Raw genomic sequence first — 26,490 nt, forward strand, 5'->3', positions numbered from 1 at the left:
ATCAATAATAAAATACACAATAACCCTGGCTGGTGTTACTCAGTTGGTTGGAGCATCATCCCTTATACCAAAAGGTAGCAGGTTCAAATCCCAGGTTGTGGGTTCAATCCCCAGTCAGGGTGTGTATGGGAGGTATCCAACTGATGTTTCTCTCTCACATCGGTATTTCTCTCCCTCTCACTCTTCCCTCCTCTCTCTCTAAGAAAAAAAAAGATATATACTATATATAAATGAAATAAATAAAATAAAACCACATTGAGGAGCCATTTATCTGTTCTAAAATACTAATTTATAATTTTAAAATCTTCTTAAGAAGAAAACTCTAGGGCCAGATGACTTCACTGGTAAATGCTATCAAACATCAAAGGAATAATGTAAATCTTATACAAAATTTCAGAAATAAAGGAGGGACCAGTTCCTAATACATTTGACATAACATAAACCTGATGCCAAAATCATACAAAAATGTTATAAGCAAAGAAATTTAGAAACTAGTATTGCTGACAACATGGGTACAAATATCTCTAACAAATATTAAGAAATTAACTTTAAGAACACATTAAGACAATACATTCTTGGGACTTAATCCCAAGAATCCAAGGCCGAATTAACATTTGAAAACCAAGCAAAGTAACTCAATAACAAAATAAAGGAGAGAAAACCCACATGATCATCTCTATATTTGTAGAAAAAGTATTTAACAAAATTCAGCACCCATTCATGATTAAAACTCTCAGCAAACTAGAAATGAAACAGAACTTTCTCAACCTGATAAAAATAATCCATAAAAACCTACAGCTAACATTATTTAAAAACTTTCCCCCTAAGACTGGGAACAAAACAATGATGTCTGCTCCCACTATTTCCATTCAACACTAATCCTAGATAGTGCAATAAGACAAGAAAAAGAAATTAAAAGACCTAAAATTTGGAAAGAAAGATGTAAATGTATTTCTATTCACAGACAACATAATTAGATAGTAGAAAATACTAAGCAATCTACAAGCAACTTCTAAGAACTAATAAATGAGTTAATCAACATCTCAGGATACAGGGACAAGATGTAAAAATCATTGTATTTCTAGTAGCAAACAAATGGAAAATGAAATTTGGAAAAATAACTCCAGTTACATCAAAAACCATAAAATACTCAGCAATAAATTTAACAAAAGACTTGCAAGATGCCTATACTGAAAATTATAAAACATTGCTAAGAGAAAGTAAAGAAGACTTAAAAAAAAAATTAAACCATGTTCATGGGTTGGAAGACTCAATATTTTATGAGATCATATTAAGGCCTAATTAAGATATCAATTCTTAAACTGATCTATATATTTAACAAAATCCCAATCAGAACTGGAGACAATTTCTACTTAATAGAAATTGAAGATCTGATTCTAAAATGTATATGAAAAAGTAAAGGACCTAAGATAGCCAAAACAACATTAAAAAAGAAAAAAATTGAAGGACTTACAGTATCTGGCTTCAGGACTTCCAGTAATTAGGAGTGTAGTACTGGCATTAAGACAGACAGATCAATGGAAAAGAGAAACAGTCATATAGAAAAAAATGAACATCAACTCTTACATCATACACAAGAATTGGTTTGAAATGTAAAATTAAATTGAGACATAACATCTAAAATTATAAAATTTTTAAGAAAACAGAAGAATATCTATGACCAATAGGTAGGCAATAACTGCTTAAAACAAAGAAAATAATAATAATAAAATAAAAGATAGGTAAATTAAATTTTATAAAAATGAAAAACTTCTGCTCATCAAAACATGCCATTAACAAACTAAATTGAATAGTCATATATTAGGAGAAACTATCTATAAAACAGATATATGACAAAGAATAATGAGAATCAGGTTTCTTATCATCAGAGAAAGGAATCACAAAATAAGGGAAAGGTCAAGACTAAAAGAAACCTGAAGTATAAGACTGAAATAGGAGGAACCAGCAAGATGGTTTAAAATACATACACAGACGGACAGATGGACGGAAGGACACATTGACAGATTTTCTCCCTTTCTCCACTGAGAAAGCCTGGGAACAGTAATACCCCAATTACAATGAACACAGTGACATGCAGATTTTGACTTCTGAATACTATTCTTCTCTAAAAAGAACCAAGGCTCTTTGGAAAAATTGATGATTCCAGGGATGGGGCAGATGAAGTGTAGAAAGAGACTAAAATACATTTTTGTGCTAGAAAATAAGAAAATCCTTAAAGAATGATGGGGACGTATCAAAACAATGGGTCTTTTACTGGCCAAATGTGGGACATTTTGAGCATCGAAAAAGTAATAGATTATAACTTACTGAATAAAATAAAACCATGAGTTCTTGTAGTAGAAATAACTATAATAAATGAGGGGAAAGGACAAGTCCTTTCTTACAGTAGAATGCTATCTAAAATACAGAAGGAGTAATGCAATCAGACAATCATCAAAGGATGTCAATATCAGTGGGTGAAAGTTTGATAAGAAATAGACTACTGCCCTGGCCAGTTTGGCTCAGCGCTTGGAGCGTCGGCCTGCGGTCCAGGGAGACCCGGGTTCGGTTCCCGCTGGGGGCGCGTGCTTCGGTTGCAGTTTGTCCCCGGCCCTGGTTGGTCGTGCGGGTGGCAGCCGCTCGATGTGTCCCTTCACGTCGATGTTTCTCTCTCTCTCTCCCTTCCTCTCTCTCCCTCCCACTCTATCTGTACAGAAAATGGAAAAATGTCCTCGGGTGAGGATTAAAAAAAAAAAAAAAAAGAAATAGACTACTTCATAATCTTAAAGTATCTCCCACACATTATTTACTATTACAAAGGGGAAAGTAGTAAATTTATAGTGGACAATCTGATAGTTCCACGTTAATATGGTGATCAAAATTAACATCACCAATATAGGAACAAATCATCAACATGCACCTTCTCACAATGACACCCTGGGAAGAACACATCATCACTTTTGTGGTACTCCTGCCCACAATTCCTTCCTTCCTAGAAACCATCTGAGAAACCTAAATCGAGGGACATTCCACAGAATAACTCGTCTGTACTCCTAAAATGTCAAGGTCAAGATACACACACACACACACACACACACACACACACACACACACAGAGGCTGAGGGACTGTTTCCAAATTAAAGGAGACTAAAGAGATATGACCAGTAAGTATGTGTCATCCTGGTTTCCATCCTAGACCTGGGGGGAAAAATATGCGTAACAAAGATTAATAAGGCAACTGACAAAATTTGAATATGGACTGTGTATCAGGTTATAGTACTGTATTACAATCAAATGCCCTGACTTTAATCATCGTATAGTAGTTATGTAACAGAAATGCCTAATGAAAAGTCAAATTATCAGCATCAATAAAGAATATTCATGTAAGTTAGGTATCTATCAGTTAACCATCTTTCTTATTCTGAAACCTGTGAAAAAGCAACACATCAGCATTTTTTATTGTGAAAAAGCAACACATCAGCATTTGTTACAGTGCTGATGATAATTATATTAAATATAAGAAATAAATGTAATTTCTTTTTTATCCTCATCCAAGGACATTTTTGCATTTATCTTCAGATAGAGCACGAGGGAAAGAGGGGGGAAGAGAGAGAGAAAAACATCAATGTGAGAGAGACACATTGAGAGGTTGCCGTCCTCACAAACCCAACCGGGGCTGGGGACAAACTGCAACTGAGGTACGTGCCCTTACTGGGAACCGAACCAGGGACTCTCTGGTCTGTAGGCCAATGCTCTAACTGCTGAGCCAAACCGGCCAGGGCTGTAATTTATTTCTTATATTTATAAAATAGCCACCCAACTTATTGCTCCTTCTCAAGCTACAAGTTGCAAAATCAGATAGCTCAGGTATTGAAGCTTCAAGAAAAATCAAAGGATTTCTTCCCTTCAAAACAAAACAAAAAAACCAAAACAGTAGGGATAAATGCAAAGATACACTGGGATTTTCCTTTCTAAAAATGTTAAGAGTGAAGCAGGCGAGGATATAGATCAAGGGCTGGCGAACTAGGGCTGATGGGCTTGTCTGGCCCAGGCCTGTGAGCTAAGAATAGTTGTTGCTGTGTAAATGGTGGTACCCAGAAACAGCCATATCAGGCCTGAGACTGAGGAGGCAGTTATCTGGCCCCACCTGGCCCACATTACCCTCTCTCTCAAAGTGGATTTTAACCACAGCCAGGCCAGTCCTACCTCAGGATTTGTCAAGGAGGAAGTGAGAAGGGATTAGCCTCAAATCTGTTCAAATACATATTTTAACAAATGTGAAAATAGACTTTTTTTCTGTGTCATGAGAGAGGTGAAAACACTGTCAAATATTTAAACATTCAGGAACGTATAGAAAAAAAAAACCAAAACACTCATGTACCATCTACCTACTTTCATCAAATTTTAAAATCTGTCACCCTTCCTTCAGACTTTTTATTTATTTATTTATATACTTGTTTATCCTCATCCGAGGACATTTTTGCATTTATCTTCAGATAGAGCAGGAGAGAGGGGGAAAGAGAGAGAGAAACATCGAGTGGTTGCCACCCGCGCAATCCCAACCGAGGCCAGGGACAAACTGCAACCGAGGTACGTGCCCTTAGAGGGAACCAAACCCGGGACTCTCTGGTCCACGGGCCAACGCTCCAACCACTGAGCCAAACCAGCCAGGGCCAGACTTCTTTTTTAACCAAACAACATATTATAAGTACCGTTGACACCCCTTCTTTCCCCACCACATACATCTCCTGATCCTATTCCTAACCAACTGTTTTTCACAGGTAAATAATATCCTGACTTTTTTGTTTATCATTCTTGAGCTCAAGTTTTTACACTTTCACGCTTTATACATGTATCCATATAAACGTAAATTTTACATATTTTCAAACTACATAAATGGCATCACATTGTACAATCATTCTTCACCATGCTCACTGGCTGGGCAACATGTAGCATTTTAATCTGCAACTTATTGAATCACTAATGAGAGAGACCATCTTTTCATTTATTTATGGCCATTCTGGTTTTTTATTTTGTGAGTTCTTGATTCATATCCTCTATCCATTTTTCTATTGGATTATCTTTTTACCTTATTGACCTCTAGATATTAATCTTTGTCAGTTAGATGCAAGGCAAATCTTTTCCCATGTCATTGACTTGTCTTTTAATTTATTAATGGTGTCTTTTGTGGTATATAACATTTTAATTTTAATGCATCAAAATTTATCAAACTTTTATCAGTTAGTTATGTTTGTATCATATTTTTAAAAATCCTTCATGTCATACAAATATAAATATTCTCCTATATTTCTTTCTAAAAGTTCTATGCTTTGCTTTTTCCATATAAGTTTTAATCTACTTTTAGAAATGTGCATGTGTGTTTTGGGGAAGGAATTATTTTTTTCCATATCAGCATATTATCAATTGTCCATGTACCATTTAGTAACTGATTCATTCCTTTCCCCTTGTAACTATAAACCATCTATGTTTCCATATGTGTACAGACCCATTTCTGGGCTTTCTCTGTTCTGCTCCACTAGTTTGTTTGTCTAGGCCAACATCTCATTTTATTTATTGTAGCCTTTCTAAGACTTGTTATCTGTTTGGTAAACCAATCACTTTATCTTAGTCTTCTTAAAACTGACTTGGTTATTCTTGGCCATTTACTCTTTCATTTGAATTTTACAATCATCTTCTCAGGTCCCACAAAAAAATTCTGCTGAGATTTTGGTTGGAATTGCATTGAATTTATAAATGAAATCTGAGAGTTAGTGTTAAATAGTTTAAAACAAACAAAATGGAAATATGTAGTAAAAAAGTTGGCAGGAAACACTAAAAAGTGAGTGATGTTTTCTTTATATTGGGAAAAAAAGCATGTAGTTACTTTTTACATAAGCAAATCATAATTTTTAAAATATGAGAAAATTTGTATATTTTAACCAATCCTGCAGGGCCATTAACAGTCAGCCCAGTTTTCCGTATAATAATAGGCTACAAAAATAGAAACTCTTACTCAATTCCTACAGCTGGAAATAAACCAATAAATTAAAATGAATAATGGGGAAGGCTGACAACATTAAACATCTTTAGCCATTCTGAAATGTTCTTGCACACTTTAGATATCAGAGCTAAAATCACTGGAAGCAGTCCCTCAATTTCTATTTCAACTATTTAAATGTTTTCCTGTCATGCTCCCAGCCCTCAGAACAGACCTCTCTTTTTGTGTCTCACCTACACTTTGATAACGGATTCAATAACCATTTATCAGTGATCAGTTTTGGTGTAGGTTTTCCTAACCGGGAAGCAACCTTCTTTCGGTTTCTCCCTTTCTCCATAGATGGGAAGCACATGACTTTCTGCTGCCCCCTTCTGGTTCTTGGCTGCTGTAAGTTTAGTAATAAGAGTACACATGAGACCTTCAATTAGTTGTCTTTTAGGGTCAGGCAGCTTCCTCCAAAATGTGACATCCTTTTCATCTGGGTGTTGACCTACTAGTGTTCCCCTGTCCCTGCGTCCTGATAATCTCTGTACCTTGATACCCTTTTGTGGGGGTGGTGGAGACAACTGGGGACTATTAGTCTCGGAAAACAAACCTGGAGTGTAAAGTATATTTTCCCTAAGGAGAGAAATAAGGGGAAAGAGTAGTCCTTGTTCTTCAAGATGTGACATCTAGTACAGCCAACATTAAAGCTAAAGTTTATTTAGCATTGACCTTCTTTGTCCCAAGACTGTTCTAAGGATCTTATTAAGTATTAATTTCTTCAAACTGCATAACTGTCCTAAAGCACAGGCATGATTTTAATACCCAATTTATGCTCTTTCATTGATGTTTCTCTCTCTCCCGTTGCCTTCCTCTCTCTCTAAAAATTAATAAAGAAAAAAATTATTTAAAAAATAAATTTTAAACATATTGGTTTAAATGAAATAAACAAAAAAACAAAACAAAACAAAACACCCATTTTATGAACAGGAAACTGAGGGACAGAGAATGTAAGTAACTAAACCATACAGCTAATAGATGGCACATCTAGGACTGAAATCTAGGCAGACTGACTCCATTGGTTATGCTCCTATCTACTGTAATATACTGCTTATCAAGTGAAAAAAAAGAAAAGAAAGAAACACATATTTTTGATTAATCAACAAACTAAGTAAGCACCCTAAATAGATTAAAGAACATTCTACAGAAGGGGGCCAGAGAGAGCACATTCAAATAGTGAAAATCAGGGCAAGTTTCTGGATGTAGCAGAATTTGTTTGGGACAGGTCTTACAACACAGGTTGTATTCTAGTAAAAGATTGGGGGGTGGGGAGGGAAGAACATGGGCAAAGATGAAAAAGTATAGGGCACATTCAGAGAACAATGGTCCATTCTGGCTGGACTCTGAAAGCACTGTGAAGTATGCCGTACATGTTAACTGTACTACCTGCTCTTAAGTTGGCAAATGGGACTATAATAATCTATATGTACGAGACCCACAAAGTTCTCATTTTAACAAATAATTTCAGTGTTCTTCCTATCATAATTATGCCCAGGCTTGTATCAGTGAAGACTAATGACCAATTTGAGTTTTACCTTTTGGTAGCATCCATCACTGAGCTGTGTAACAGTGGGTAATGAACACATTGTTCACATGATGTAATGGCATGGAGTTGGAAGACCTGGTTTTAAGTCCCAGCTTTGCTCAGTACTAGCTATGTAACTGGTGATCCTACTTGTCTTAAAACCAGCACTGCTAAAAAAGAATAACAGACCTCAAAAATATCAAATCTGTCTGGTAAAAACAAACATAACTAAAAATCTATTTTGGAAATAATAGCAGCCAAGACCCCTAAAGAGAATTCATATCAAATACTTCTTGCTCCTCAATTGTCCTCTAGCCTAGACACATGGCATCTAGAAAAACTCTGGAATTTATCTGCCATTGGCCTCAAAACTAACAATGCAAACAACAAAAACTTCTGTTCCCACAAATCTCTTCTTGAAGCTTCTGTTTATCTACTCATCTCTCTCTTAAATATTGCACCAGCTCCTAAAAAGATCTGTTAGTTACCTTCAATTCAACCAGACTTACATGCCAAATCCTTCTGAAGTCTCTTTAATAAATAAAACAATACATTTAGTTATGCCTTTCACTCTGCCCTACAGCTGTAATTCCTGGTACCTTTATTATATTACAAGTATAGAAATACACAGTCACAGGAATTTTGGATCAAAGGACTTTATACTGTGGAGAAAAACAACTTTGGACATATCTTTCTGAATGAAACTGTAGTTTTTTAGGTTTAATCCACAAAGGGTTCTGCAGTTATTAAAATGAATCTATGTAAGCTCTCAAATCCTTTTAAGTCCCAAGTCTGGTAACATCTTAGCTTTCCTTGTGAATTCATAGTTAATGTGGCTGCAACATCAATTCCACTGTTCAAGTCCATAAAGTTCTGAGTGAGAAACTAAACAAAGTCCAGAAACTCATGCTTTCAGAGTTGAGGCTTCTGATGATAAAGTCTAGCTTCTATATCAGTGAGAATGAGAAAACAGAATTTCAGATAATTAAGGTGCCTTGAGGGGCAGCCAAGATCATGGGCTCATCCAAGGAAAATAATGTCCAGCATGTTTACCAACTGGTTCCAAGTTACAGATCAAAGTGGGCACTCAAATGGTCCTAAAATCCAAGTTACCTGCCTCTTTCCTCCCATTCTGATTCCTTCAGGGTCTTTTCAGCACTTTTTAAATTTGACTCATTATGTATTTTACTGCTGAATCTCTGTATATGTTAGGTTTTCCCTGGGCTTAATTAATTTTATGTCACTGTGTTATCTTCTGGTTTATTACCTGGACTGCCTTAGGAAGGAGGACTGGCAGAGACACCCTGGTCTAGCTGATGAACCTCTGACTTGAAGCCTGGCCTCCATCCCCATGAAGCTAGGACTTGTCCCAGGGCTCTAAGAAAATGATGTAGTCTTCCCAGGTCTTAATTTCAAAGATTCGGAAAGTTAGGAGAACTTCAGAGATCACCTAATCTAAAATTCCCCAGGACCCCAGGAAGACTCTAATGTAGCCACGTTCTGGCAGCTGTTCTTCCTCCAAAGGCTGGGGCCAGTTCCTCTCAAACAGCTCAGATGTGGTCAGTAGGCATGAGATGCGATGAAGCAAACTTAGAGACAGACCTGTGTGTTGATAGTAGCCATTCCAACAGGTGTGAGGTGGTATCTCATTGTAGTTTTATTATGTTAAGCGAAATGAGTCAGTCCGAAAAAGCTAAGAACCATATGATTTCACTCATATGTGGGATATAAAACTGAAACTCACAGACACAGACAACAAACAGTATGGTGATTACTAGAGGGAAGGCGGTTAGGGGATAGTAAAGGGTAAAGGGGCCCAAACATATGGTGATGAAAGATGATTTGACTTTGGGTGGTGGGCACACAATACAATATACTGATCATGTATCGTAGAAATGGATACTTGAAATCTATATGATCTTATTAACCAATGTCACCCCAATGAATTTAATAAAAAAGAAAGAAAATACATAGAAATAAACCTGTATATGTGTAACGAAAAGAAAATAAAGAAAAATCCACTCTCTTGCTGTCTTCTAAATCTGCTTCCAATTCAATACTTCTATCAATGAACTAGCCATTTTCTCACTAACTGAAGTTCAATTTTCAGTTCATTTTTCACCCACATGTTCTATCTTTACATTCAACCTGTCATAAATCCTGTTGATTGTTTTTTCCCCCTTCTATGTGCAAAAGATTTCTCTCTTCACTTCCACTGTCAACTACCACAGGAAAGGCCTTTTATCACCTTATGCATAGATAATTTCCCTCCAACATAACCCTTTCAATCCAAAATGTACTGCAATTAATATTCCTGAAATATTTTTAGTATGATACGCACTTCTCAAAAATCTACGATTACTAATTATCTCGTGGATCTTTTTAAAAATATTGTTTGAATAAGTAACATACACCAATCATATAAAATTCAAAAGGTACAAGAGAGAAGTTAGTGAAAAGTCAGCCAGGTCTCTCGCCCCTAAGAAACCACTGTTACCAGTTTTTGTGTGTATGTGTGCATGTATGGCTCCAGAAACAGTCTATGCATATACGCACATATATACACATATGTATTAAAGCACATATACACATTACATATATAAGGGTGGGCAAAAGTAGGCTTACTGTTGGTTGTATGGAAAAAGACATGAAGGTTATGATTATCACAATAGCTTTATTAACTGTTTCACATACAACTGCAAACCTTCTTTTGCCCACCCGGGTAAACAGAAAACACAGTGGCAATATAACACAGAAGTTCTATACATTGTTTTTTTTTTCATTTAATGCATTTTATAATTTGTTCCACATGAAATACAAATAAAGAAGTCTCATTCTTCACTGCACATTATTCCACTGTATGGCTATAGAATATTTAATTTAGCCAGGACTCAACTGATGACCACGATCGTTTATTCTTTTTGTAATGAATAAATATTATTTTACATGTACACAAATACTCTAGGAGACTAAATTCCTAGAGATGAAATGATCGGGTCAAAGGGTATGTGCATTTTTAATTTTGGAAAATTAAAAAAAAATTCTCTTAAACCTTCTATTGGTTTCAGAACTTCTCTTAAACAGAGCTGTGAATTATTTTGTCTTACAGACATGAAATCTGTCTTCATGTATTTCAATTCAGATTCTGTCAGGGAAGTTTAAATTTGCCTTCAGTGGAAACTGCTTACTGACTTTCATAAAATCAATCTCCCTTCAGATTCCTTATAATCTTACCTCTTCCCCTTCATGTTTCTAAATATATGCTAGGCATTCAATATATATTTCTATAATTGATCTTGTTCCTAATTTCTCTACATTATTAATGTCTATATGTGTGTGTGTGTGTGCATGTACACAAATACAGGGTGATTCTAAAATGAATATGGGATGCAAAGGACCTAAACTAGCCAAAATGATCTGAAAAAGAACCAAATGGTTTGAAAAGAACACTACCTAATGTTAAGACTTATTATAAAACTAAAGCCATCAAGAAATGTGGTATTGGCATCAAGACATACAATGGAACAGAGATCAATGGAATAAAAGTCCAAAAACAGATTCACATATATATGAACAACTGATTTTTGACAAAGATTCAAAGGTAATTCAATGCAGTAAGAATATTCTTTTCAACAAATGGTGCTGACACAACTAGGTATTCCTATGCCAAAAACTTAACTTTGATGTTTACTTCATACTCTAAAAATAAATAATTCAGAATGGATCATAGTTCGAACTGTGAAACCTAAAACTATGACACTTCTAAACCAAAACACAGAAGAAAAATCCTTGTGGTGCTGGGTTAGGCAAAAACTTCTTTGTTGACATCAAATGCACAATCCATAAAAGCAAAAACAATTGACAGACTGTACTTCCATCAAAAATAAAAACTGCTTTGAAAACACTTAATTGAATAAAAAGACACGACTATAAAAAGAATTCTCAAAACTCAGTAAGAAAACAAGCACTCAACAATAACCACAACAAAAAGGACAAAAGATTTGAACAGATACTTCGCCAAAGGAGATATATGGATGACAGACAAGCACATGAAAACATGCTCAATATCATTAGTCATTAGGCAAATGAAATTAAAATCACAATGAGATACCACTAAGTCCTATTAGCAGTGTTATATGTGTTGGTAAAAAGGTGGAGGAACTGGAACTGTTGTTGGATTGTAAAGTAGTATAACCACTTTGGAAACAGTTTTGAAAACGTAAACCTACCATACGCTCCAGCCATTCCACTCCTAGATATTTCCCCTCCTGCCAATAAAAACACACATCCCTACTTTTACATAGATGTTTGTAGCAGCATGGACTGCTATGGACTCCTAGGATAAGAACCTTCAGGGATCCATTCATCACAATAGAGGAATACAAGAGAGCAACTATCTCAGGTGTGAGGTCATTCTGGGAAAGTCAGGTGGAATGTTAGAACTAAAGCCAGGAAAATACCCTTGAAGGTTACCCCACACATGCCTTCCACGGCCGCCTCCAGGATGAAATAACAAGGCCAGTGGGGAGAGCAGTACAAAGTATAAAGACTCGGAGGCTGAGGTTTCTCATCCTAACTCTCATCACAAAGCTACAATGAGTCTTTGACAAGGTGTAGACAACGCCTCGACACTCAGGTATTCTCTAATGTACATTAACAATAAGAGCCTCTCCCAGGCCCAAGGTAAGCATCAGCAAATAAGAACTAAATAAAGCACTTGGCAATATTAGTTTCTAAAAATGCTCTAAGAGTTATTTACCTCCCCCTGAGCTCTTATTCTTTTCTTTTTTTATCCTCACCTGAGGACATTTTTCCATTTTTTGTTCAGGTAGAGTGGGAGGGAGAGAGAGGAACAGAGAGAGAGAGAAACATCGATGTGAATGGAACACATGGAGTGGCTGCCACCCGCACAACTGACCAGGGCCGGGGACAAACTGCAACCGAGGTACATGCCCTTAGCGGGAACCGAACCTGGGTCTCTCAGGACCGCAGGCCGACGCTCTAACCGCTGAACCAAACCGGCCAGGGCTTATTCTTTTCTTAATAGTGTTCAAATACAATGAGACCTGGCAATATGCTTATAGAAAGAATTTTAATTTCCTCTTATTGCTGTAACACACAAACAATGTCTATGCTCTCAAAGGAAAGTTTAAGTTTACTGCTTAAACTCATGTTGTTCCTTCGTCCCCTCCTTCTACAGCCAGCAGACATGGATCCTTACAACATAGGCCCGGGATGGTACGCTCACCTCTAAGCATCAGAATATTTTTGCTTGTTGAAAAATAAAGCTATTTTGGTCCTTCCTTTTTAGGCTGGCTGCCAACCAGGACCTGGAGACACGCAGGCTGCCATCTGCCTCACCCCAGCTGTTCCTGACCTGCCATCCGTCTCCAACCAGGGACGCCTTGTATCTGCCAGGTCAGTTAAGCAACTGATGAAAGATGCTTGAGGCCAAGGTACAGTGTGGATGAATGCACTGGCAGCACACAGCCTACAACACAACCTTGACTTCCTCTCATTAATGGGTGGTATGCCACACTCTCCATGACAACACAGAGTTGTATTCTGAGAAAAACAGACCTTCCCATGGAGCGCGGCAACAATCTTTGCTTACTGTATAACAATTAATTCAGCTACAAACCAAAAGGCTACTTAAAAAAAAAAAGTTACATTCTTAAAAGAGAATGTTTTATATGTCAGAGATTTTTATCACTTATCCTTCAGGAATGACCATTATCCTTCGGGAATGCGGACTAAATTATAGGTTCTGATTATTGATGCTCTAATAGTAAGAGGAACACATTTAATTTCATGCATCTCTAAACTGCCACAGTCCCAAAATGATTTGAAAGTCTAAATAAGCCTTTAAAAATGTAATTTGCAAACATTCTCAGTGAAGAGGAGGTTATCACAAGAAAAGAAGGAATTTTTATGGCTTGAGTTTGCATTCTGTTAATGCAATCATCAAATACTCTTACAGGATCTGCTAAAGCTTGTTATAACAGTGAACATAATGGCTTTTACTGATGCTACAATTTTCTCCATGACATGCAGTTTATCTCCTGAAAAGGGAGACACAGAGCCTGCCTCGGGGCTTACTTGTCTGCTGGTGGGCAGCACACACGGACTTGGTAGGTGCTGAGCACAGAACTACTGACTAGGTGGCCCAGGAAAGTGATGCTCACCACAAAATGATAAAGAAAAACACTAGATAAGCTCACTGTAAAATAACATTGACTTTAAGCTGACAGATCCCAAAAGTAGATTATTTTGCGGAGAAAAAGCTAAGATTATGGTTCTTAGTAAACACACAACAGGAAATATATGGGATTTCCTCTCATCGCAATTTTAATTTTCTCCTGCTTTACCATGCTCTATACTCTGGTCTCCATGGAACCCCTTCTGCCTCAGTTTCCTTACTGTTTTATTTATTTATGCAGAAACATGCCTTTCTATTTTCCCACCCTCTTAGCCAATTTATACATATTTTATGAAGTTCCTGGATGGTCTCCTTTTCTCATTTTTTAAAAATTAATTAATTCATTTTTATTCTCTTATTTTAATCATGTTTTTAAAATTTTGTTATAGTCCAACAGTTCTTAGCATGCCTTTTCTTAGCTTTCAAATTTTGTTAATTTTACTTCAATATAGCCTTTTTACTGTTTTAATCATTTTAACTCTTGGTTTATTTTCTTGCTTTTTTTAAATGGTCAACCTATATAGTTTCTGGTATTAATTGCCTTAACCATCTTTAGTTCACATTATTCTTTTGTTTAAAGGGCCATTTTCCTTTTCTTGGTGTTTCCATGCTTTATTTATAAGTGGCAGGACAGAAGATGGTCAGAGTTGTGCGCCCCCACCCCACCCCAGAGAATAGCACACAGCCCAAATAGGGCTGGCTAGATATTTGTTCTCCCTCCTGCTGCTAAAGAGCTGCCTTTCTAACTCTCCTTAGAAGATCCCTGGGACTCTGACATGTCGAAGCCCCTAAACCTGGAAACCTGTGTACTTCAGGAGATTCAAAGGCTGGGAGTCTGTCCTGGATGACTGGGTAACAAGCTGGCATGTGCCAGCAGCTTCCTGAACTGCTGGAGCTTGGAACTGCTTACCTGTGCACCTGACACATGGCACAGGCTCAATCAGCTCTCTGTGGACCCCTCGGTTCCCAGTTCTCTTTAGCTCCAACGCTCTTTACATAATCGTTGGGGAGATTTGATCACTGGAAGATGAGACGATATAGCAGATATACCCTGTGTGCGGTGCCTGGTCTCTACAGGTTGAGGCAGGGAAAGAGTTAAGCTAATGAGAGAGGGGGCAGCCAAAAGTCCTGCTGTGGGCCTTCCCTTCAAGATGGTACTACCTAGGGAATGGGAAATCCTCAAGGCAGATCAGCAAAAAGCTGTTAGCTGTAGGATTAAGAAAGTGCTTCTCTATTTCCTCATCCTGGACCTGTGCTTGCAAGTTGACTCTGAGATGTGTAAAGTCATCCCCTGTGAGGATGTTGGCATCGCAAGCACTGCATGCTGAAGACCTAACAGGTGGAAATAGCACTGACCCTTGGTGTCTTCAGGATTAACACTCCTGATTTCAATTAATGGGAATAAACTCCAAGAGTTCACAACTGTAACTTTTCATTTTGCTGAGGCATTACTATGCTTTGTATATTCTCTAAGGCTAGAAAGCAGGAGGGAGACACTAAGCTACAGTGAACCGAGCCAACCTCTGTTATCCACATTTGGATGCAGCTTTATGGAGTTGAAAAGTCATAAAAATGTTTCTTTAAAAAAAAAAAAGCTGAGAAAAAGAGAGTTAATTTTCTTAGTAATGGGAGGGAGGAGAAAGAATAGAAATAAGAAAGTGATATCACAGTTAGGACATTGTTTTAACTAAGCAAAGGATAGGATGACAAATTAAATAGTGACTCAGATTTAAGATGAACAAAAGTCTTCTGATGATCTATATGAAAATAGGAAAGAGAGATTTTATAGAACTTTCAATGAGACTCCAGGCCATATAAAACTGGACATCATGTGAAGATTTAATCATGGGAGATCTTAAAGGTAGGACTTAAATTTCTCAAACTTTAATGTACAGGGACAGTAACAAGGTCACACTTATTCACCACTGTATGTCCAGCACTTTGGACAGAGGCTGGGCACCTACTAGGTGTTGAGTAAACACTTGTTGAATGTTGAGTCACTGAAATAAAGTATATGTTACAGAGGTACTTTGGGATAGAAGAAAATTTGCTACATATTTCGTCCAAGACTATGGTACTGTGTTCTATGGAATGAAATTCTAAAAAATAGGTTCTATTTGGAAGTTGGAACTATTTTCTGCATTTTGCCATAAACAAAGCAAAAGGATGAGAACTGGGCAGATGCCAGCCCAAATACACCTTTCACCACAGGCAAAAAAATGATCACAGGAGCCCCACCAGGCCAAAGAACCACTAAAGGATGACAGGGCTTGCTCTCATCAAAGGATCCATTTCAGTTTATCTTAATGAAGGATAGGAGGGCACTTGCAATGATGATTTCAGGACCTAGGATTTAAACTTAGGACATTGTTAAAGGCAATCTTAGATTTAAAATAAGTTTTTTTACAGTGTGGAATCTAAATGACTTGAGCTTTATATTTAAACTGAAAACACCAAAAAGGTGGTAGAATGCATCCAATGCAGAAAGAATAAAAGAAGCTGTTTTGAAAAGTAATTAAAATTGAATAAATTTTCATTACTATAAAGGAAGCTTTTTAAAATGCACAGCCCGGCTGGTGTGGCTCAGTGGTTGAGTGTCGACCCATGCATCAAGAGGTCACCAGTTTGATTCCCAGTCAGGGCACATGACCAGGTTGTGGGGCTGATCCCCAGTGGGGAGCATGTAGGAAGCAGCCAATTGATGTTCTTTCTCATCAATGTTTCTATCTCTCTCTCCTTCCCCCTCCCTCTCTCTCATATCAATAAAAGAAAAAAAATAAAAATAAAAATGCACCCAGATGGAAATAATGGAAACTTTCTTGATCAAAACAAAGTAAGATCAAGTGGGAAATTCTAATGCAAAGCTTACTGGAAACACTTTAAATTAAAATCTGAGGCCATTTTTGAAACCTGGGAATTGGAACAAATCATAAATTAGATTTTAAAAATCACAATAAGGAAACAATAGGAAGTTAGTTGTAAGGTACTATTCTGACAGGCGGAATACCAACAATAAGAATAAATCATGACTGATTCAGCCAGTCACTCATGTAACGAGCTTTACGTTATCCAGCCTTTTGCTGCTGTGGATGGTGCTGCACTGAACATGCTTCTTTGTACATGTGTGAGTGCATCTGAATACAGTCTGCGTGGGGCTGCTCACAGCCAAGAGAAAGAATGAAGTAACTGTGGTAACAGAGAAAAAGCTTTAAAATATAGTACTAATTAATAACAGGTGCCAAACTGTGCATATAGAGTATATTTTCCTATGAATAAAAAAAGAGAAGCGAGAAATATATAACTTTGCATCTATCAGATTAACAAAAAAAAATTCCCAAAGTGTGAAAATACCCTCATTGTCCAAGCTATAAAAACAGGCGTCTCTCATAACATTGCTGTTGAGAACGCAAACTGATAAAATCTCAAAAGAAAGCAATTAGGAAACAGCTATTGAAATTACAAACGTAAATACTTATAAGAATTATGTACAAAATTACATATGTATATGGTAATTTATTGTTACATTATACAACACAAAAAGAGAGAGAGAACACATCCTAAAGATTCATCAACAGGGAACTGGTTTAAACAATATATTCATAGTATGGGACATCATGTAAATATAAAAAATGAGGAAACTCTTTATATACTGATAGGGAAAGATCTCCAAAACATAAACTTAAAAAGCAAAGTTTTGAACATTATATATAATACATACCACCCTTTGTGTTAAAAAAGAGATGTAAATTAGGAGAGTATATAGCCCAATGAAATGGAAAACTTACTTGTAAAGGTAATACTCTGCATGATCTATCTCTTCTCGAGATGAAATGTTGTCCACAAACTAAAAGACAAAAAAAAGAAACCTTTGGTTGATTTATGCCATATATTGGGCCTAATTCACACACTGACCTTAAAAAAGACAAAACACCCATTTTATTGGAACAATGTTCATGTGGTATGACTCCAGTTTAAAAATTCTTTTGTGTTAATGCAAATAAAATATACACAATGGTTTCTCTTTTTCTTTTTATCCTCACCTGAGGACATTTTTCCATTTTTTGTTCAGGTAGAGTGGGAGGGAGAGAGAGGAAGAGAGAGGAAGAGAAACATTGACGTGAAAGGGACACATCGAGTGGCTGCCACATGCACAAACAACCAGGGCTGAAGACAAACCGCAACTGAGGCACATGCCCTTAGCGGGAACTGAACCCAGGTCTCTCTGGACCACAGGCCGACTCTCTAACCGCTGAGCCAAACCGGCCAGGGCTTCTCTTTTTCTTTGTATAGGACAACCTTGGTCATAAACACTGGAAATCAAACAAAGACCTTGCTCAGAACAAGAGAGAGCTCCTCTTTAAACTCTACTAATTTAAAACTAGTCATTGATATTTCCCTTTATCCCGAGGGATATCCGTAAACCCTGATATTTTCTCTATGTTCTGTGCTCCAACTATATGGGAACTTGTATCTGAAAGGTGGAAAATTCTAATGGCTAAAAAAATTTGGCTCGAAAGATAAAAATCTAAATTTAGAGAACTCAGTCTTAGAACAATTTCTCTTACTCTGACATAAGTTCTGCTATGGACCAGTCAACCCACAAAGTCGTCTTTTGAACCATAAAATCTGTGAGTGTGCTTCTTAATTCTAACCTAAATAAGCAAACAGAAAGGGTTATTCCAAGGCTAGATTCTACCCTAAAGTAGAGACTCAGAGCAAAAAGGATAGAGTAGAAGATGTGTATATAATTTAAACCTCATAAAGAGGAAGAAGAGTAAAAAGAGGGAGACTTTCTAAAAATGCCTCAGACTTAGGAATTTGATTTAGGAATCTCATTAAGGGGCGGATAAAATCTGGTGCAAACACAGGACCTGCAGTTGAGAACTAGCTCTCCTGATGGCTTGCTGTGTTTCATAAACAGATGGCATAGTGCCTCTGGAACTTCGATGCTCCATCTGCATAAACAGAATAAAGGCACCTGCCTCGAAGGGTTTGCAGCTCCAATGAGAAAATGTATGTGAAAGCTTTTTAAATTCTGTGGTGCTGCCTAAACAAATATCAGGTACTATGACAATTGAGATTTTATCCATTATGCAAGGGATGAACCAATAGCCTTTCTGTTCCCCTTCAATCTGAACATTATGAGGCTATAAAATTTACGTTACGACCTGGGTAAACTCTTCCCATATCTAAAGGAGAATATCAAGAAACAGAAAGAAAGAACCCAGATTAAAATGAGTGATGGTTTCTTTCCTTTTCCTCTTCTAGATTTAGCAATAACCTTGAAATTTTACAGTGCTAATAATTTCTACAAATAGCTTTCACAACTAAGATCTCATTTTAGCATCACATCAGCTCTGCGAAGAAGATACTGTTGTCCTCATATTGGAAATAAGGAAAATGAGAGGGGCCCAATCACCCAATGTCACAAAGTTAATTCACGATAAAGATGAGATCAGATATTATTTGAGGGAAAAGAACTTTTGATGTCACAGAGCACTGGGTTTGAAGTTTAAAATTTCCATTTATAACCTGTGTGAACTCGGGAAATTTATCAACTATTTTTAGTCTTGCATGTAAAATGAAGTTAATAATGCTTACCTCCTATGGCCACTGTAAGAATTAACATACGAGAGAATGTATGTCAAGAAACTAGTACAACAGACTGCATAGAAGGTGTTCAGTAATGGTTCTTATCAACTCCCATTCCTGATTCCTAGCCTAATATTATTCTCTCTTCCATTGCTCTGCAGCAGTTTAACACGAACATTAATATACGTTCTTTTTCTGTTGTTGTTAATCCTCACCTGAGGATATTTCTTCATTGATGTTTAGAGAGTAGAAGGGAAGGAAGCAGAGAGGAGAGGGAGGGAGGGGGAGAGAGAGAGAGAGAAAGAAACATGGATGTGAGAGAGACACATTGATTGGCTGCCTCCTACACCACCTCAACAGGGGCTGGGGATCGAACCTTCAATCCAGGTACATGCCCTTGACCAGGAATAGAACCTGTGACCGTTGGGTCCATGGGCCGATGCATTAACCACTGAGCCAAACCAGCCAGGGCAATATACATTTTTTTACAGATTTTCTCAACTACCAAAAATACTTCCAATACTAAAAAGTAAATACTGCCCTGGCCGGTTTGGCTCAGCGGTTGGAGCGTCGCCCTGCGGTCCGGAGAGACCCGGGTTTGGTTCCCACTAAGGGCACGTACTTCGGTTGCAGTTTGTCCCCGGCCCTGGTTGGTCGTGCGGGTGGCAGCCACTCAATGTGTCCCTTCCCGTCGATGTTTCTCTCTCTCTCTCTCCCTTCCTCTCTCTCCCTCCCACTCTATCTGTACAAAAAATGGAAAAATGTCCTCGGGTGAGGATAAAAAAGAAATAAAGAAATAAATAAATAAATAAAATAAAAAGTAAATACTATTCCACTGAAGAGTTGAGTGTACCAACTTAAAAAATCATGATATTATATAACAGAATACCACATCCTGGAAAAAATTAAAATCAGATGCATAATAATGATCACTGACATCAGAGATGATAAATTTATTAGCTTTTATTTCAAAGAAATTTGCTACTTCACCATGAAATATCTATTAGTAACTACAAAAACATACTATACTCTGAAAAAATATTTCCAGTGGAAGATATTCTTTATTTACACAACCTTGTCTATATAAAGAACCTTTCTTTACTTTCTTCTTCCTCCTTATTTGAAAAATATATATTTAAGTTTTCTTACCCGTGATATTGTTAAAGAACTAACAGGCAACTTTCTCTCATATGTTTTATCCATTAAAGATGCTAGATCAGCTGTGAAGACAAAGAAGAAAAAAGAACCTTGTTAAATATACATAGTATTTCTTATGGAAAACCTAACAGATACAACTCCTGCCAGATGGTTGCCATCATTATGAAACCAGTATTAAAACACGCACTTTCTTCCTCTTTTTAGAAATTAGTTTTATATAAATTAAAAGGAATACAAAATTTTGGTAACATTTAAAAGTGATTTATTTAATTACAGTAAGTGTTATTTTATAAGTGCTAGCATATATTTAGTTTTTAAAAAAATGCATCAATGAAGTATCTCTGGAAGGAGGCATAAGAAAGTGTCACTACTGAGAGACTCTAGGGAAAGGAATTAGATGGTAAGGGGCCAAGGGAAGAAGATTCTTCACTGTTGGCACGTTTATTCTTTTTTACATTATGAACCAGGTAAAGATATTAGCTATTAAAAAAAAATCTTTAATTGGTATTTATCAAATGACTTTATGTATTCCCTGAGTAAATGAGAAGGTAACATGGCTATACTTAAAGCGTTTCAGCCTGAATTATTCCTACTCTGTGGTTTCTTCCAGTGGAACATCCACATGAACACTTGGTATTCCTGAGATTACACTGTTACCTCAGAGTCTAAAAAGATCTGAAATCCAAGGCAATATAAACCTCCAAACTGATTATTTCACACCTTCTCATTGCTTCTCAAACTTATAATATGTGCTTTCCCCTTCTCCTCTCTCAGCTTCTGATTTTTTTTTTTTTTTTTTGCATTTATCTTCAGATAGGGAGGGAGAGAGGAAGGAACAGAGAGAGAGAAACATCGATGTGAGAGACACACACTGACTGGCTGCCACCCACACGACCCCAACTGGGGCTGGGGACAAACTGCAACCGAGGTACGTGCCCTTAGAGGGAACTGAACCTGGGACTCTCTGGTCTGCGGGCTGAAGCTCCAACCCCTGAGCCAAACTGGCCAGGGTTCAGCTCCTGATTTTATATCTTATTATATCTTATATAAAACAGAAGCAATCAATAGAGGACTTCACCCTCCCACCATCAAGTCTACCAAGCTAGCAGCATCTGTGCACATATACTCTACCTTCTTCTTCTTCCATTTTAAAATTTTTTTACAAAGGATAAACTTTATTAAATAAATAAATACCCTCCCCCAAACCTCCCTTGACCTCATATCTCCTTCCTGCTACTTCTCATTTGCTCTGCTCCCCTCAGCAGCAAGACAACTCAAGAGTCATACCTGATACAATTGTGACTACTACTTAGTTCCACTCTCACTTGAACTCTCTCAAATCAGATTTTGGTTTCCATCACTCCACTAACACCAATGACCACCTCCATCCACAATGTTAAATCCAGTGGTTAATTCTTCATCCTCTCTTCTAACCTGACTGCTCATGACCATTTAATATAGTTGACCTTCATGAAATACTCTTTTCTCTCTTTCTTTCTTGGTTTCCTTTGTAGGATCTCTGCCTCTTCTTAATTCCTAAATGTTGGGGTACCCTAAGACTAAACAAGTAGACTCTTCTCTTCACCACACACTCTCGGACAGCCTTAGTCATCATCTACAGATTACTGACTCCACACTTGTAGATTTATCCTGACTCCTGCCTGTAACCCCAGACTTGTATTTCCAACTGCAACGGTAATAAGGGTGTGATGATGCCTTCACATCTGCTCCTAGGAGCCCACAGTTCTGGCAGCTGAGGGGCAGCTTGTGTCAGGAGGTGGGAGAAAGGAGGGAAAGAATGAAAGGGAGAGAGGGAGGAAGAAAAAAGAAGCAACTGGATTTCCAAGTTTTATTTTTTAATTTTTAAAATTATTTTTTCTTAATCCCCACCCGAGGATATGCTTACTGATCTGAGAGAGGGGAAGAGAGAGAGAGAAAAAAACATTGATTGGTTGCCTTCTGTACGTGCCCCGACCTGGGACCAAACCCGCAACCTAGCTATGTGCCCTGATCAGGAACTGGGCCTGCAACCTTTCCGTCTATGGGATGATGCTTCAACCAACTGAGCCACACTGGCCAGGGCCCAAGTTACTTTGTTTGTTGTTTTTTCACTCCCTAGTGGAAGAAATCAGTATCAAGTAATAAGGAGACAGAGGTAATCAACTGACAAGTATCTGTTGAAGACCTAATGCAGTGCACTTAACCATTTTTTTTCTCTCTTGTTTCCTGGAAGTAATGCTCTCAATGACTTAGTAGCTACTGAGAAAGCAACTTTGCAAAACCCCTAAAACCTAACATGATATAAAAGTAATTAGCTTTTCTTATGACTACCTTAAAGGGACTGGCACCAGGTGACTAAAGAATGGTAAAGCCCTGGCCGGTTTGGCTCAGTGGTTGGAGTGTCGGCCTGTGGACCAGAGAGTCCCGGGTTCGGTTCCCGCTAGGGGCACATACCAAAAGACGGGGGAAAAAAATCAATAAAGAAAAAAAAAAAAAAGAAGAATGGTAAAGACACCCCCCCCCCCACACACACACACAGAGGTCTCTAAAAGCTCTTCACACTAAGGCAAATTAACATTGTTAAATCTATTTGCTCACAGAATGACATTAAACAGCACTCTCATGATACCAAATCTTTATGATCCCTTCATACTAGAGGCCCTCATGTTGAGATGATAGACATTATAAAGAATTACCTACCTTTATTCAAAATTTAAACTTTAACTTTAAAAAAGCAGGATCAGGCTCTACCGGCCTAATTAAAATGGCCTCCATTTCCTCATGGATTTCATAGCGCACAATATAGAACTAAACATTGGATTAGGTTGGCTTCTCTCGTGTGGTAAATCAAGATTCCACTCTAATCCTTCACATCAAGACACCTTTAGCCAAGTGAAATTAGCTGGGGCCTCAAAAAGGGCAACAGCTGCAGGCCCAGCATCTGATGAGTAACATTTGCAAATTGCAAGTCAGAGAAAGGTTTGCTGCTAAATATAATATGTGACCAATCACCTCATATTATAGCGTTGGCGTGATGAATGAGGTGGAAAACTGCACGGAGCAGGAATGGCCAGGAAAGCTGGGGCAGCTGCGGCTGCAGAGGGCCGGCGCCACAGGCTTCTGGACTGGGGGCTTCAGCAGTCGAAAATCACACTTCATGTGTCACTGAGGGGCCAGCAGATGCCCAGGTTTTTGTTCAAAGGGATGTGCTAAAGAAGATGCTTTCTTGCCCATCACTCAGCTCCCTAGGAATATGCATAACAAAGACTACACGGAAAATGGATCTGAGAAATACTTCATTTAACAAAACTTAAAGCTGTACAGATAATGTAGAATACCCAGAAAATGACACGTAAACTAGTATATAAATGCCCTTCTTGTTGGAAGAAAACAATAATCCTGAAGATTTAAGGACATACATATTGAGGACCAAATAGCTACTCCAAATATAAGGGTATAATGATTCATAAACTTGGTTGAGGATTTGAATTATCTGAGGGGCTTTAAAACTTCAGATTCATTTTTTCTTTATTGATTTTAGAGAGGGAGGAAGGGAGAGGGAGGGGGAGAGAAATATTGCTGAGAGAGAACATCGATTGGCCTTCTCCTGCAACCTCACACCCAGAGAGCAATTCTAATTCTGCAGGTTCGAGGTGAGACCAGAGGACACAAATTTTTAAACAAAGCCCCAGGAGATTGTGATACAGCTTCTTAGGACTAGAGTGGGTTATATATAAAAACTACTATGGGGAGAACACAACATAAGTCTTAGGTGTTCCTCCTAAGCTTGAAAAATATATTAAAGTAGACAAAATGTCTTTTAAAATATTCCCCCTACTATGAAAACACTTAAATATTTCTAAAATTTTTTCTAATATCATTGAACTTGGTTGCACAACTCTGTGACTGTACTAAAACCACTGAATTGTACGTCAAAGTGGTTTATTTTATGATATGAGAATATATCTCAATAAAGTTGTTATTATAATATAAATGACTGAGCTTTCAAGAAGGTAAATGTCATTGTCAGTGGCCAATGGCAAGACAGGACCACAAACCTTGACTGTTGAAGGGGTACTGACAGTAGCAGTCACCTCAGAGCATCTGCTGTCCCCAGGGATACAGAGCTTTAGTTTTAATGGCTTATGGGGGACAGAGGATAACACCAAGGCCTTTATAAGGTGACAAAGTTGTTTAGAGACCCTCAGATAAAGCCAGGACCACACTGGCTACACTTGTGGTGAAAAGGTGAATTAATTAGAAAATGCACCCTGCAAAGATAAAGATTAGGATGCTGTCCCCTGAGGATTCTCAACTATAAAGTCAGCCGTCACACCTCTGAGGCCCTCATCCACACTTCCTATTGTCATACAAGATATACCAACCTGAGAATTTTGTTTAAAGTGGTCTAAAGAGTTGATTTTACTGCATAAAATTCAAGAAAACACAAACTAATCTATAATGACAGAAGAAAGCACATCACTGGTTGCCAGGGAATTGGGGGGGTGGGCAGAAGAGGCAGGAGAGGAGGACTATAAAAATGTAAGAGAAAACTTGCTGGTGGTAGGGGGACACAGGTGCTCAATATTCTGATTGTGGTGATGATTTCATGGATACAAATGTGCATATGCCAAAACTTATCAAATTGTACACTTTAACTATGTGCAGTTTATTTTATGTAAAGAATACCTCAACAAAGCTGTAAAAAAATAAATTGAAACTTAATGAGTAAGTTAAATAGCAGGTTAGACACAGGCAAGGTGAGAATTAGTGAACTGAAAGATCTAAAAGAAATTACATAGAACGCAGCAAAGACAGATAAAGATGAAAAACATAAAAGAGGAATAAAAAATAGAATAAGGCTGAAACTACATTTAATTGAATTTCTAAAAGAAGTTATATAGAGAGAATAGAAAAAGTGATACATGATGAGTTAATAGCTAAATAAATTTTAGAACTGATAAAAGATGTAAGTTTTCAGATCCAAGAAACATAAAATCTCAAATCAACTAAGTAAAATTATACCCATACCGCCTGGCCAGTGTGGCTCAGTGGACTGAGCATCGTCCCACGACTGAGAGGTCCCGGTTTGGTTCCCGGTCAGGGCACATGCCCAGATTTCCAGCTCAATCCCCAGTAGGGGCATGCAGAAGGCAGCTGTTCCAAGCTTCTCTCTCACATCAATGTTTCTATCTCTTTCCCCCTTGCTCTCTCTCTAAAAAAATCAATAAAAAAACATATTAAAAAAATGTACACCCACACCATGATACACTATAGTGAAACTGAAGAATAAGGGAATTTTAAAAGTAGCCAGAAGAAAAAGATAAACTAGTTACAAAGGAAAAACGACTACACCAATAGATGTTTTCTCAGTAGTAATAATAGAAGGCACTAAAATAATATGCTGGGAGTAAAATACTCTCAAAACAGATTCACAAATCTAGTAATTTTATCTTTTAAAATTAGGGGAAAAGTAAAAACTGAGATAATTTATTAGCAACAAACATTTACTAAAGGAAAATTTTGGAAGTTGTATTTTTTAGAAGATTGAAAATGATCCTTTAAAAAAGACTTGAGATGCTAGAAAGACTGGTAAGTACACACAATTGCTTAAATCTGAGGGAAAATTGACTATGTGAATATTTTAGTAACAGTGTACTTTCATTGCAGTCTAGGGGGGCAAGCAGGCCATGAATGCAGTGCATGTCCTCAGATAAACATCAAAAGACAACCTCTGACCCTGGCTGGTTTGGCTCAGTGGTTAGAGAATCGGCCTGCGGTCCAGAGAGACTCGGGTTTGGTTCCCGGTAAGGGCATGTACCTCGGTTGCAGTTTGTCCCCGGCCCTGGTTGGTCGTGCGGCTGGCGGCCACTCGATGTGTCCCTTTCACGTCAATGTTTCTCTCTCTCTCTCTTCCTCTCTCTCCCTCCCACTCTATCTGAACAAAAAAATGGAAAAATGTCCTCAGGTGAGGA

At 37.6% G+C, this 26,490-nt stretch overlaps 1 protein-coding gene across 1 annotated transcript in view; it reads right to left on the reverse strand.

Moving 5' to 3' along the window:
• The window catches only part of MRPS27 (mitochondrial ribosomal protein S27), an 89,271-nt gene that overhangs the window by 49,883 nt on the left and 12,898 nt on the right, over nt 1–26,490 (reverse strand). Inside the window, exons 3-4 of the mRNA XM_036279553.1 lie at nt 20,507–20,577; nt 17,551–17,609 (exon numbers count right to left, since the gene is read on the reverse strand). Coding sequence (XP_036135446.1) covers nt 17,551–17,609; nt 20,507–20,577 — 130 coding nt within the window. The remainder of the gene's footprint in view (nt 1–17,550; nt 17,610–20,506; nt 20,578–26,490) is intronic.

This window comes from Molossus molossus, unplaced genomic scaffold (genome assembly GCF_014108415.1).
Source record: "Molossus molossus isolate mMolMol1 unplaced genomic scaffold, mMolMol1.p scaffold_m16_p_3, whole genome shotgun sequence".
Classification (NCBI taxonomy): domain Eukaryota; kingdom Metazoa; phylum Chordata; class Mammalia; order Chiroptera; family Molossidae; genus Molossus; species Molossus molossus.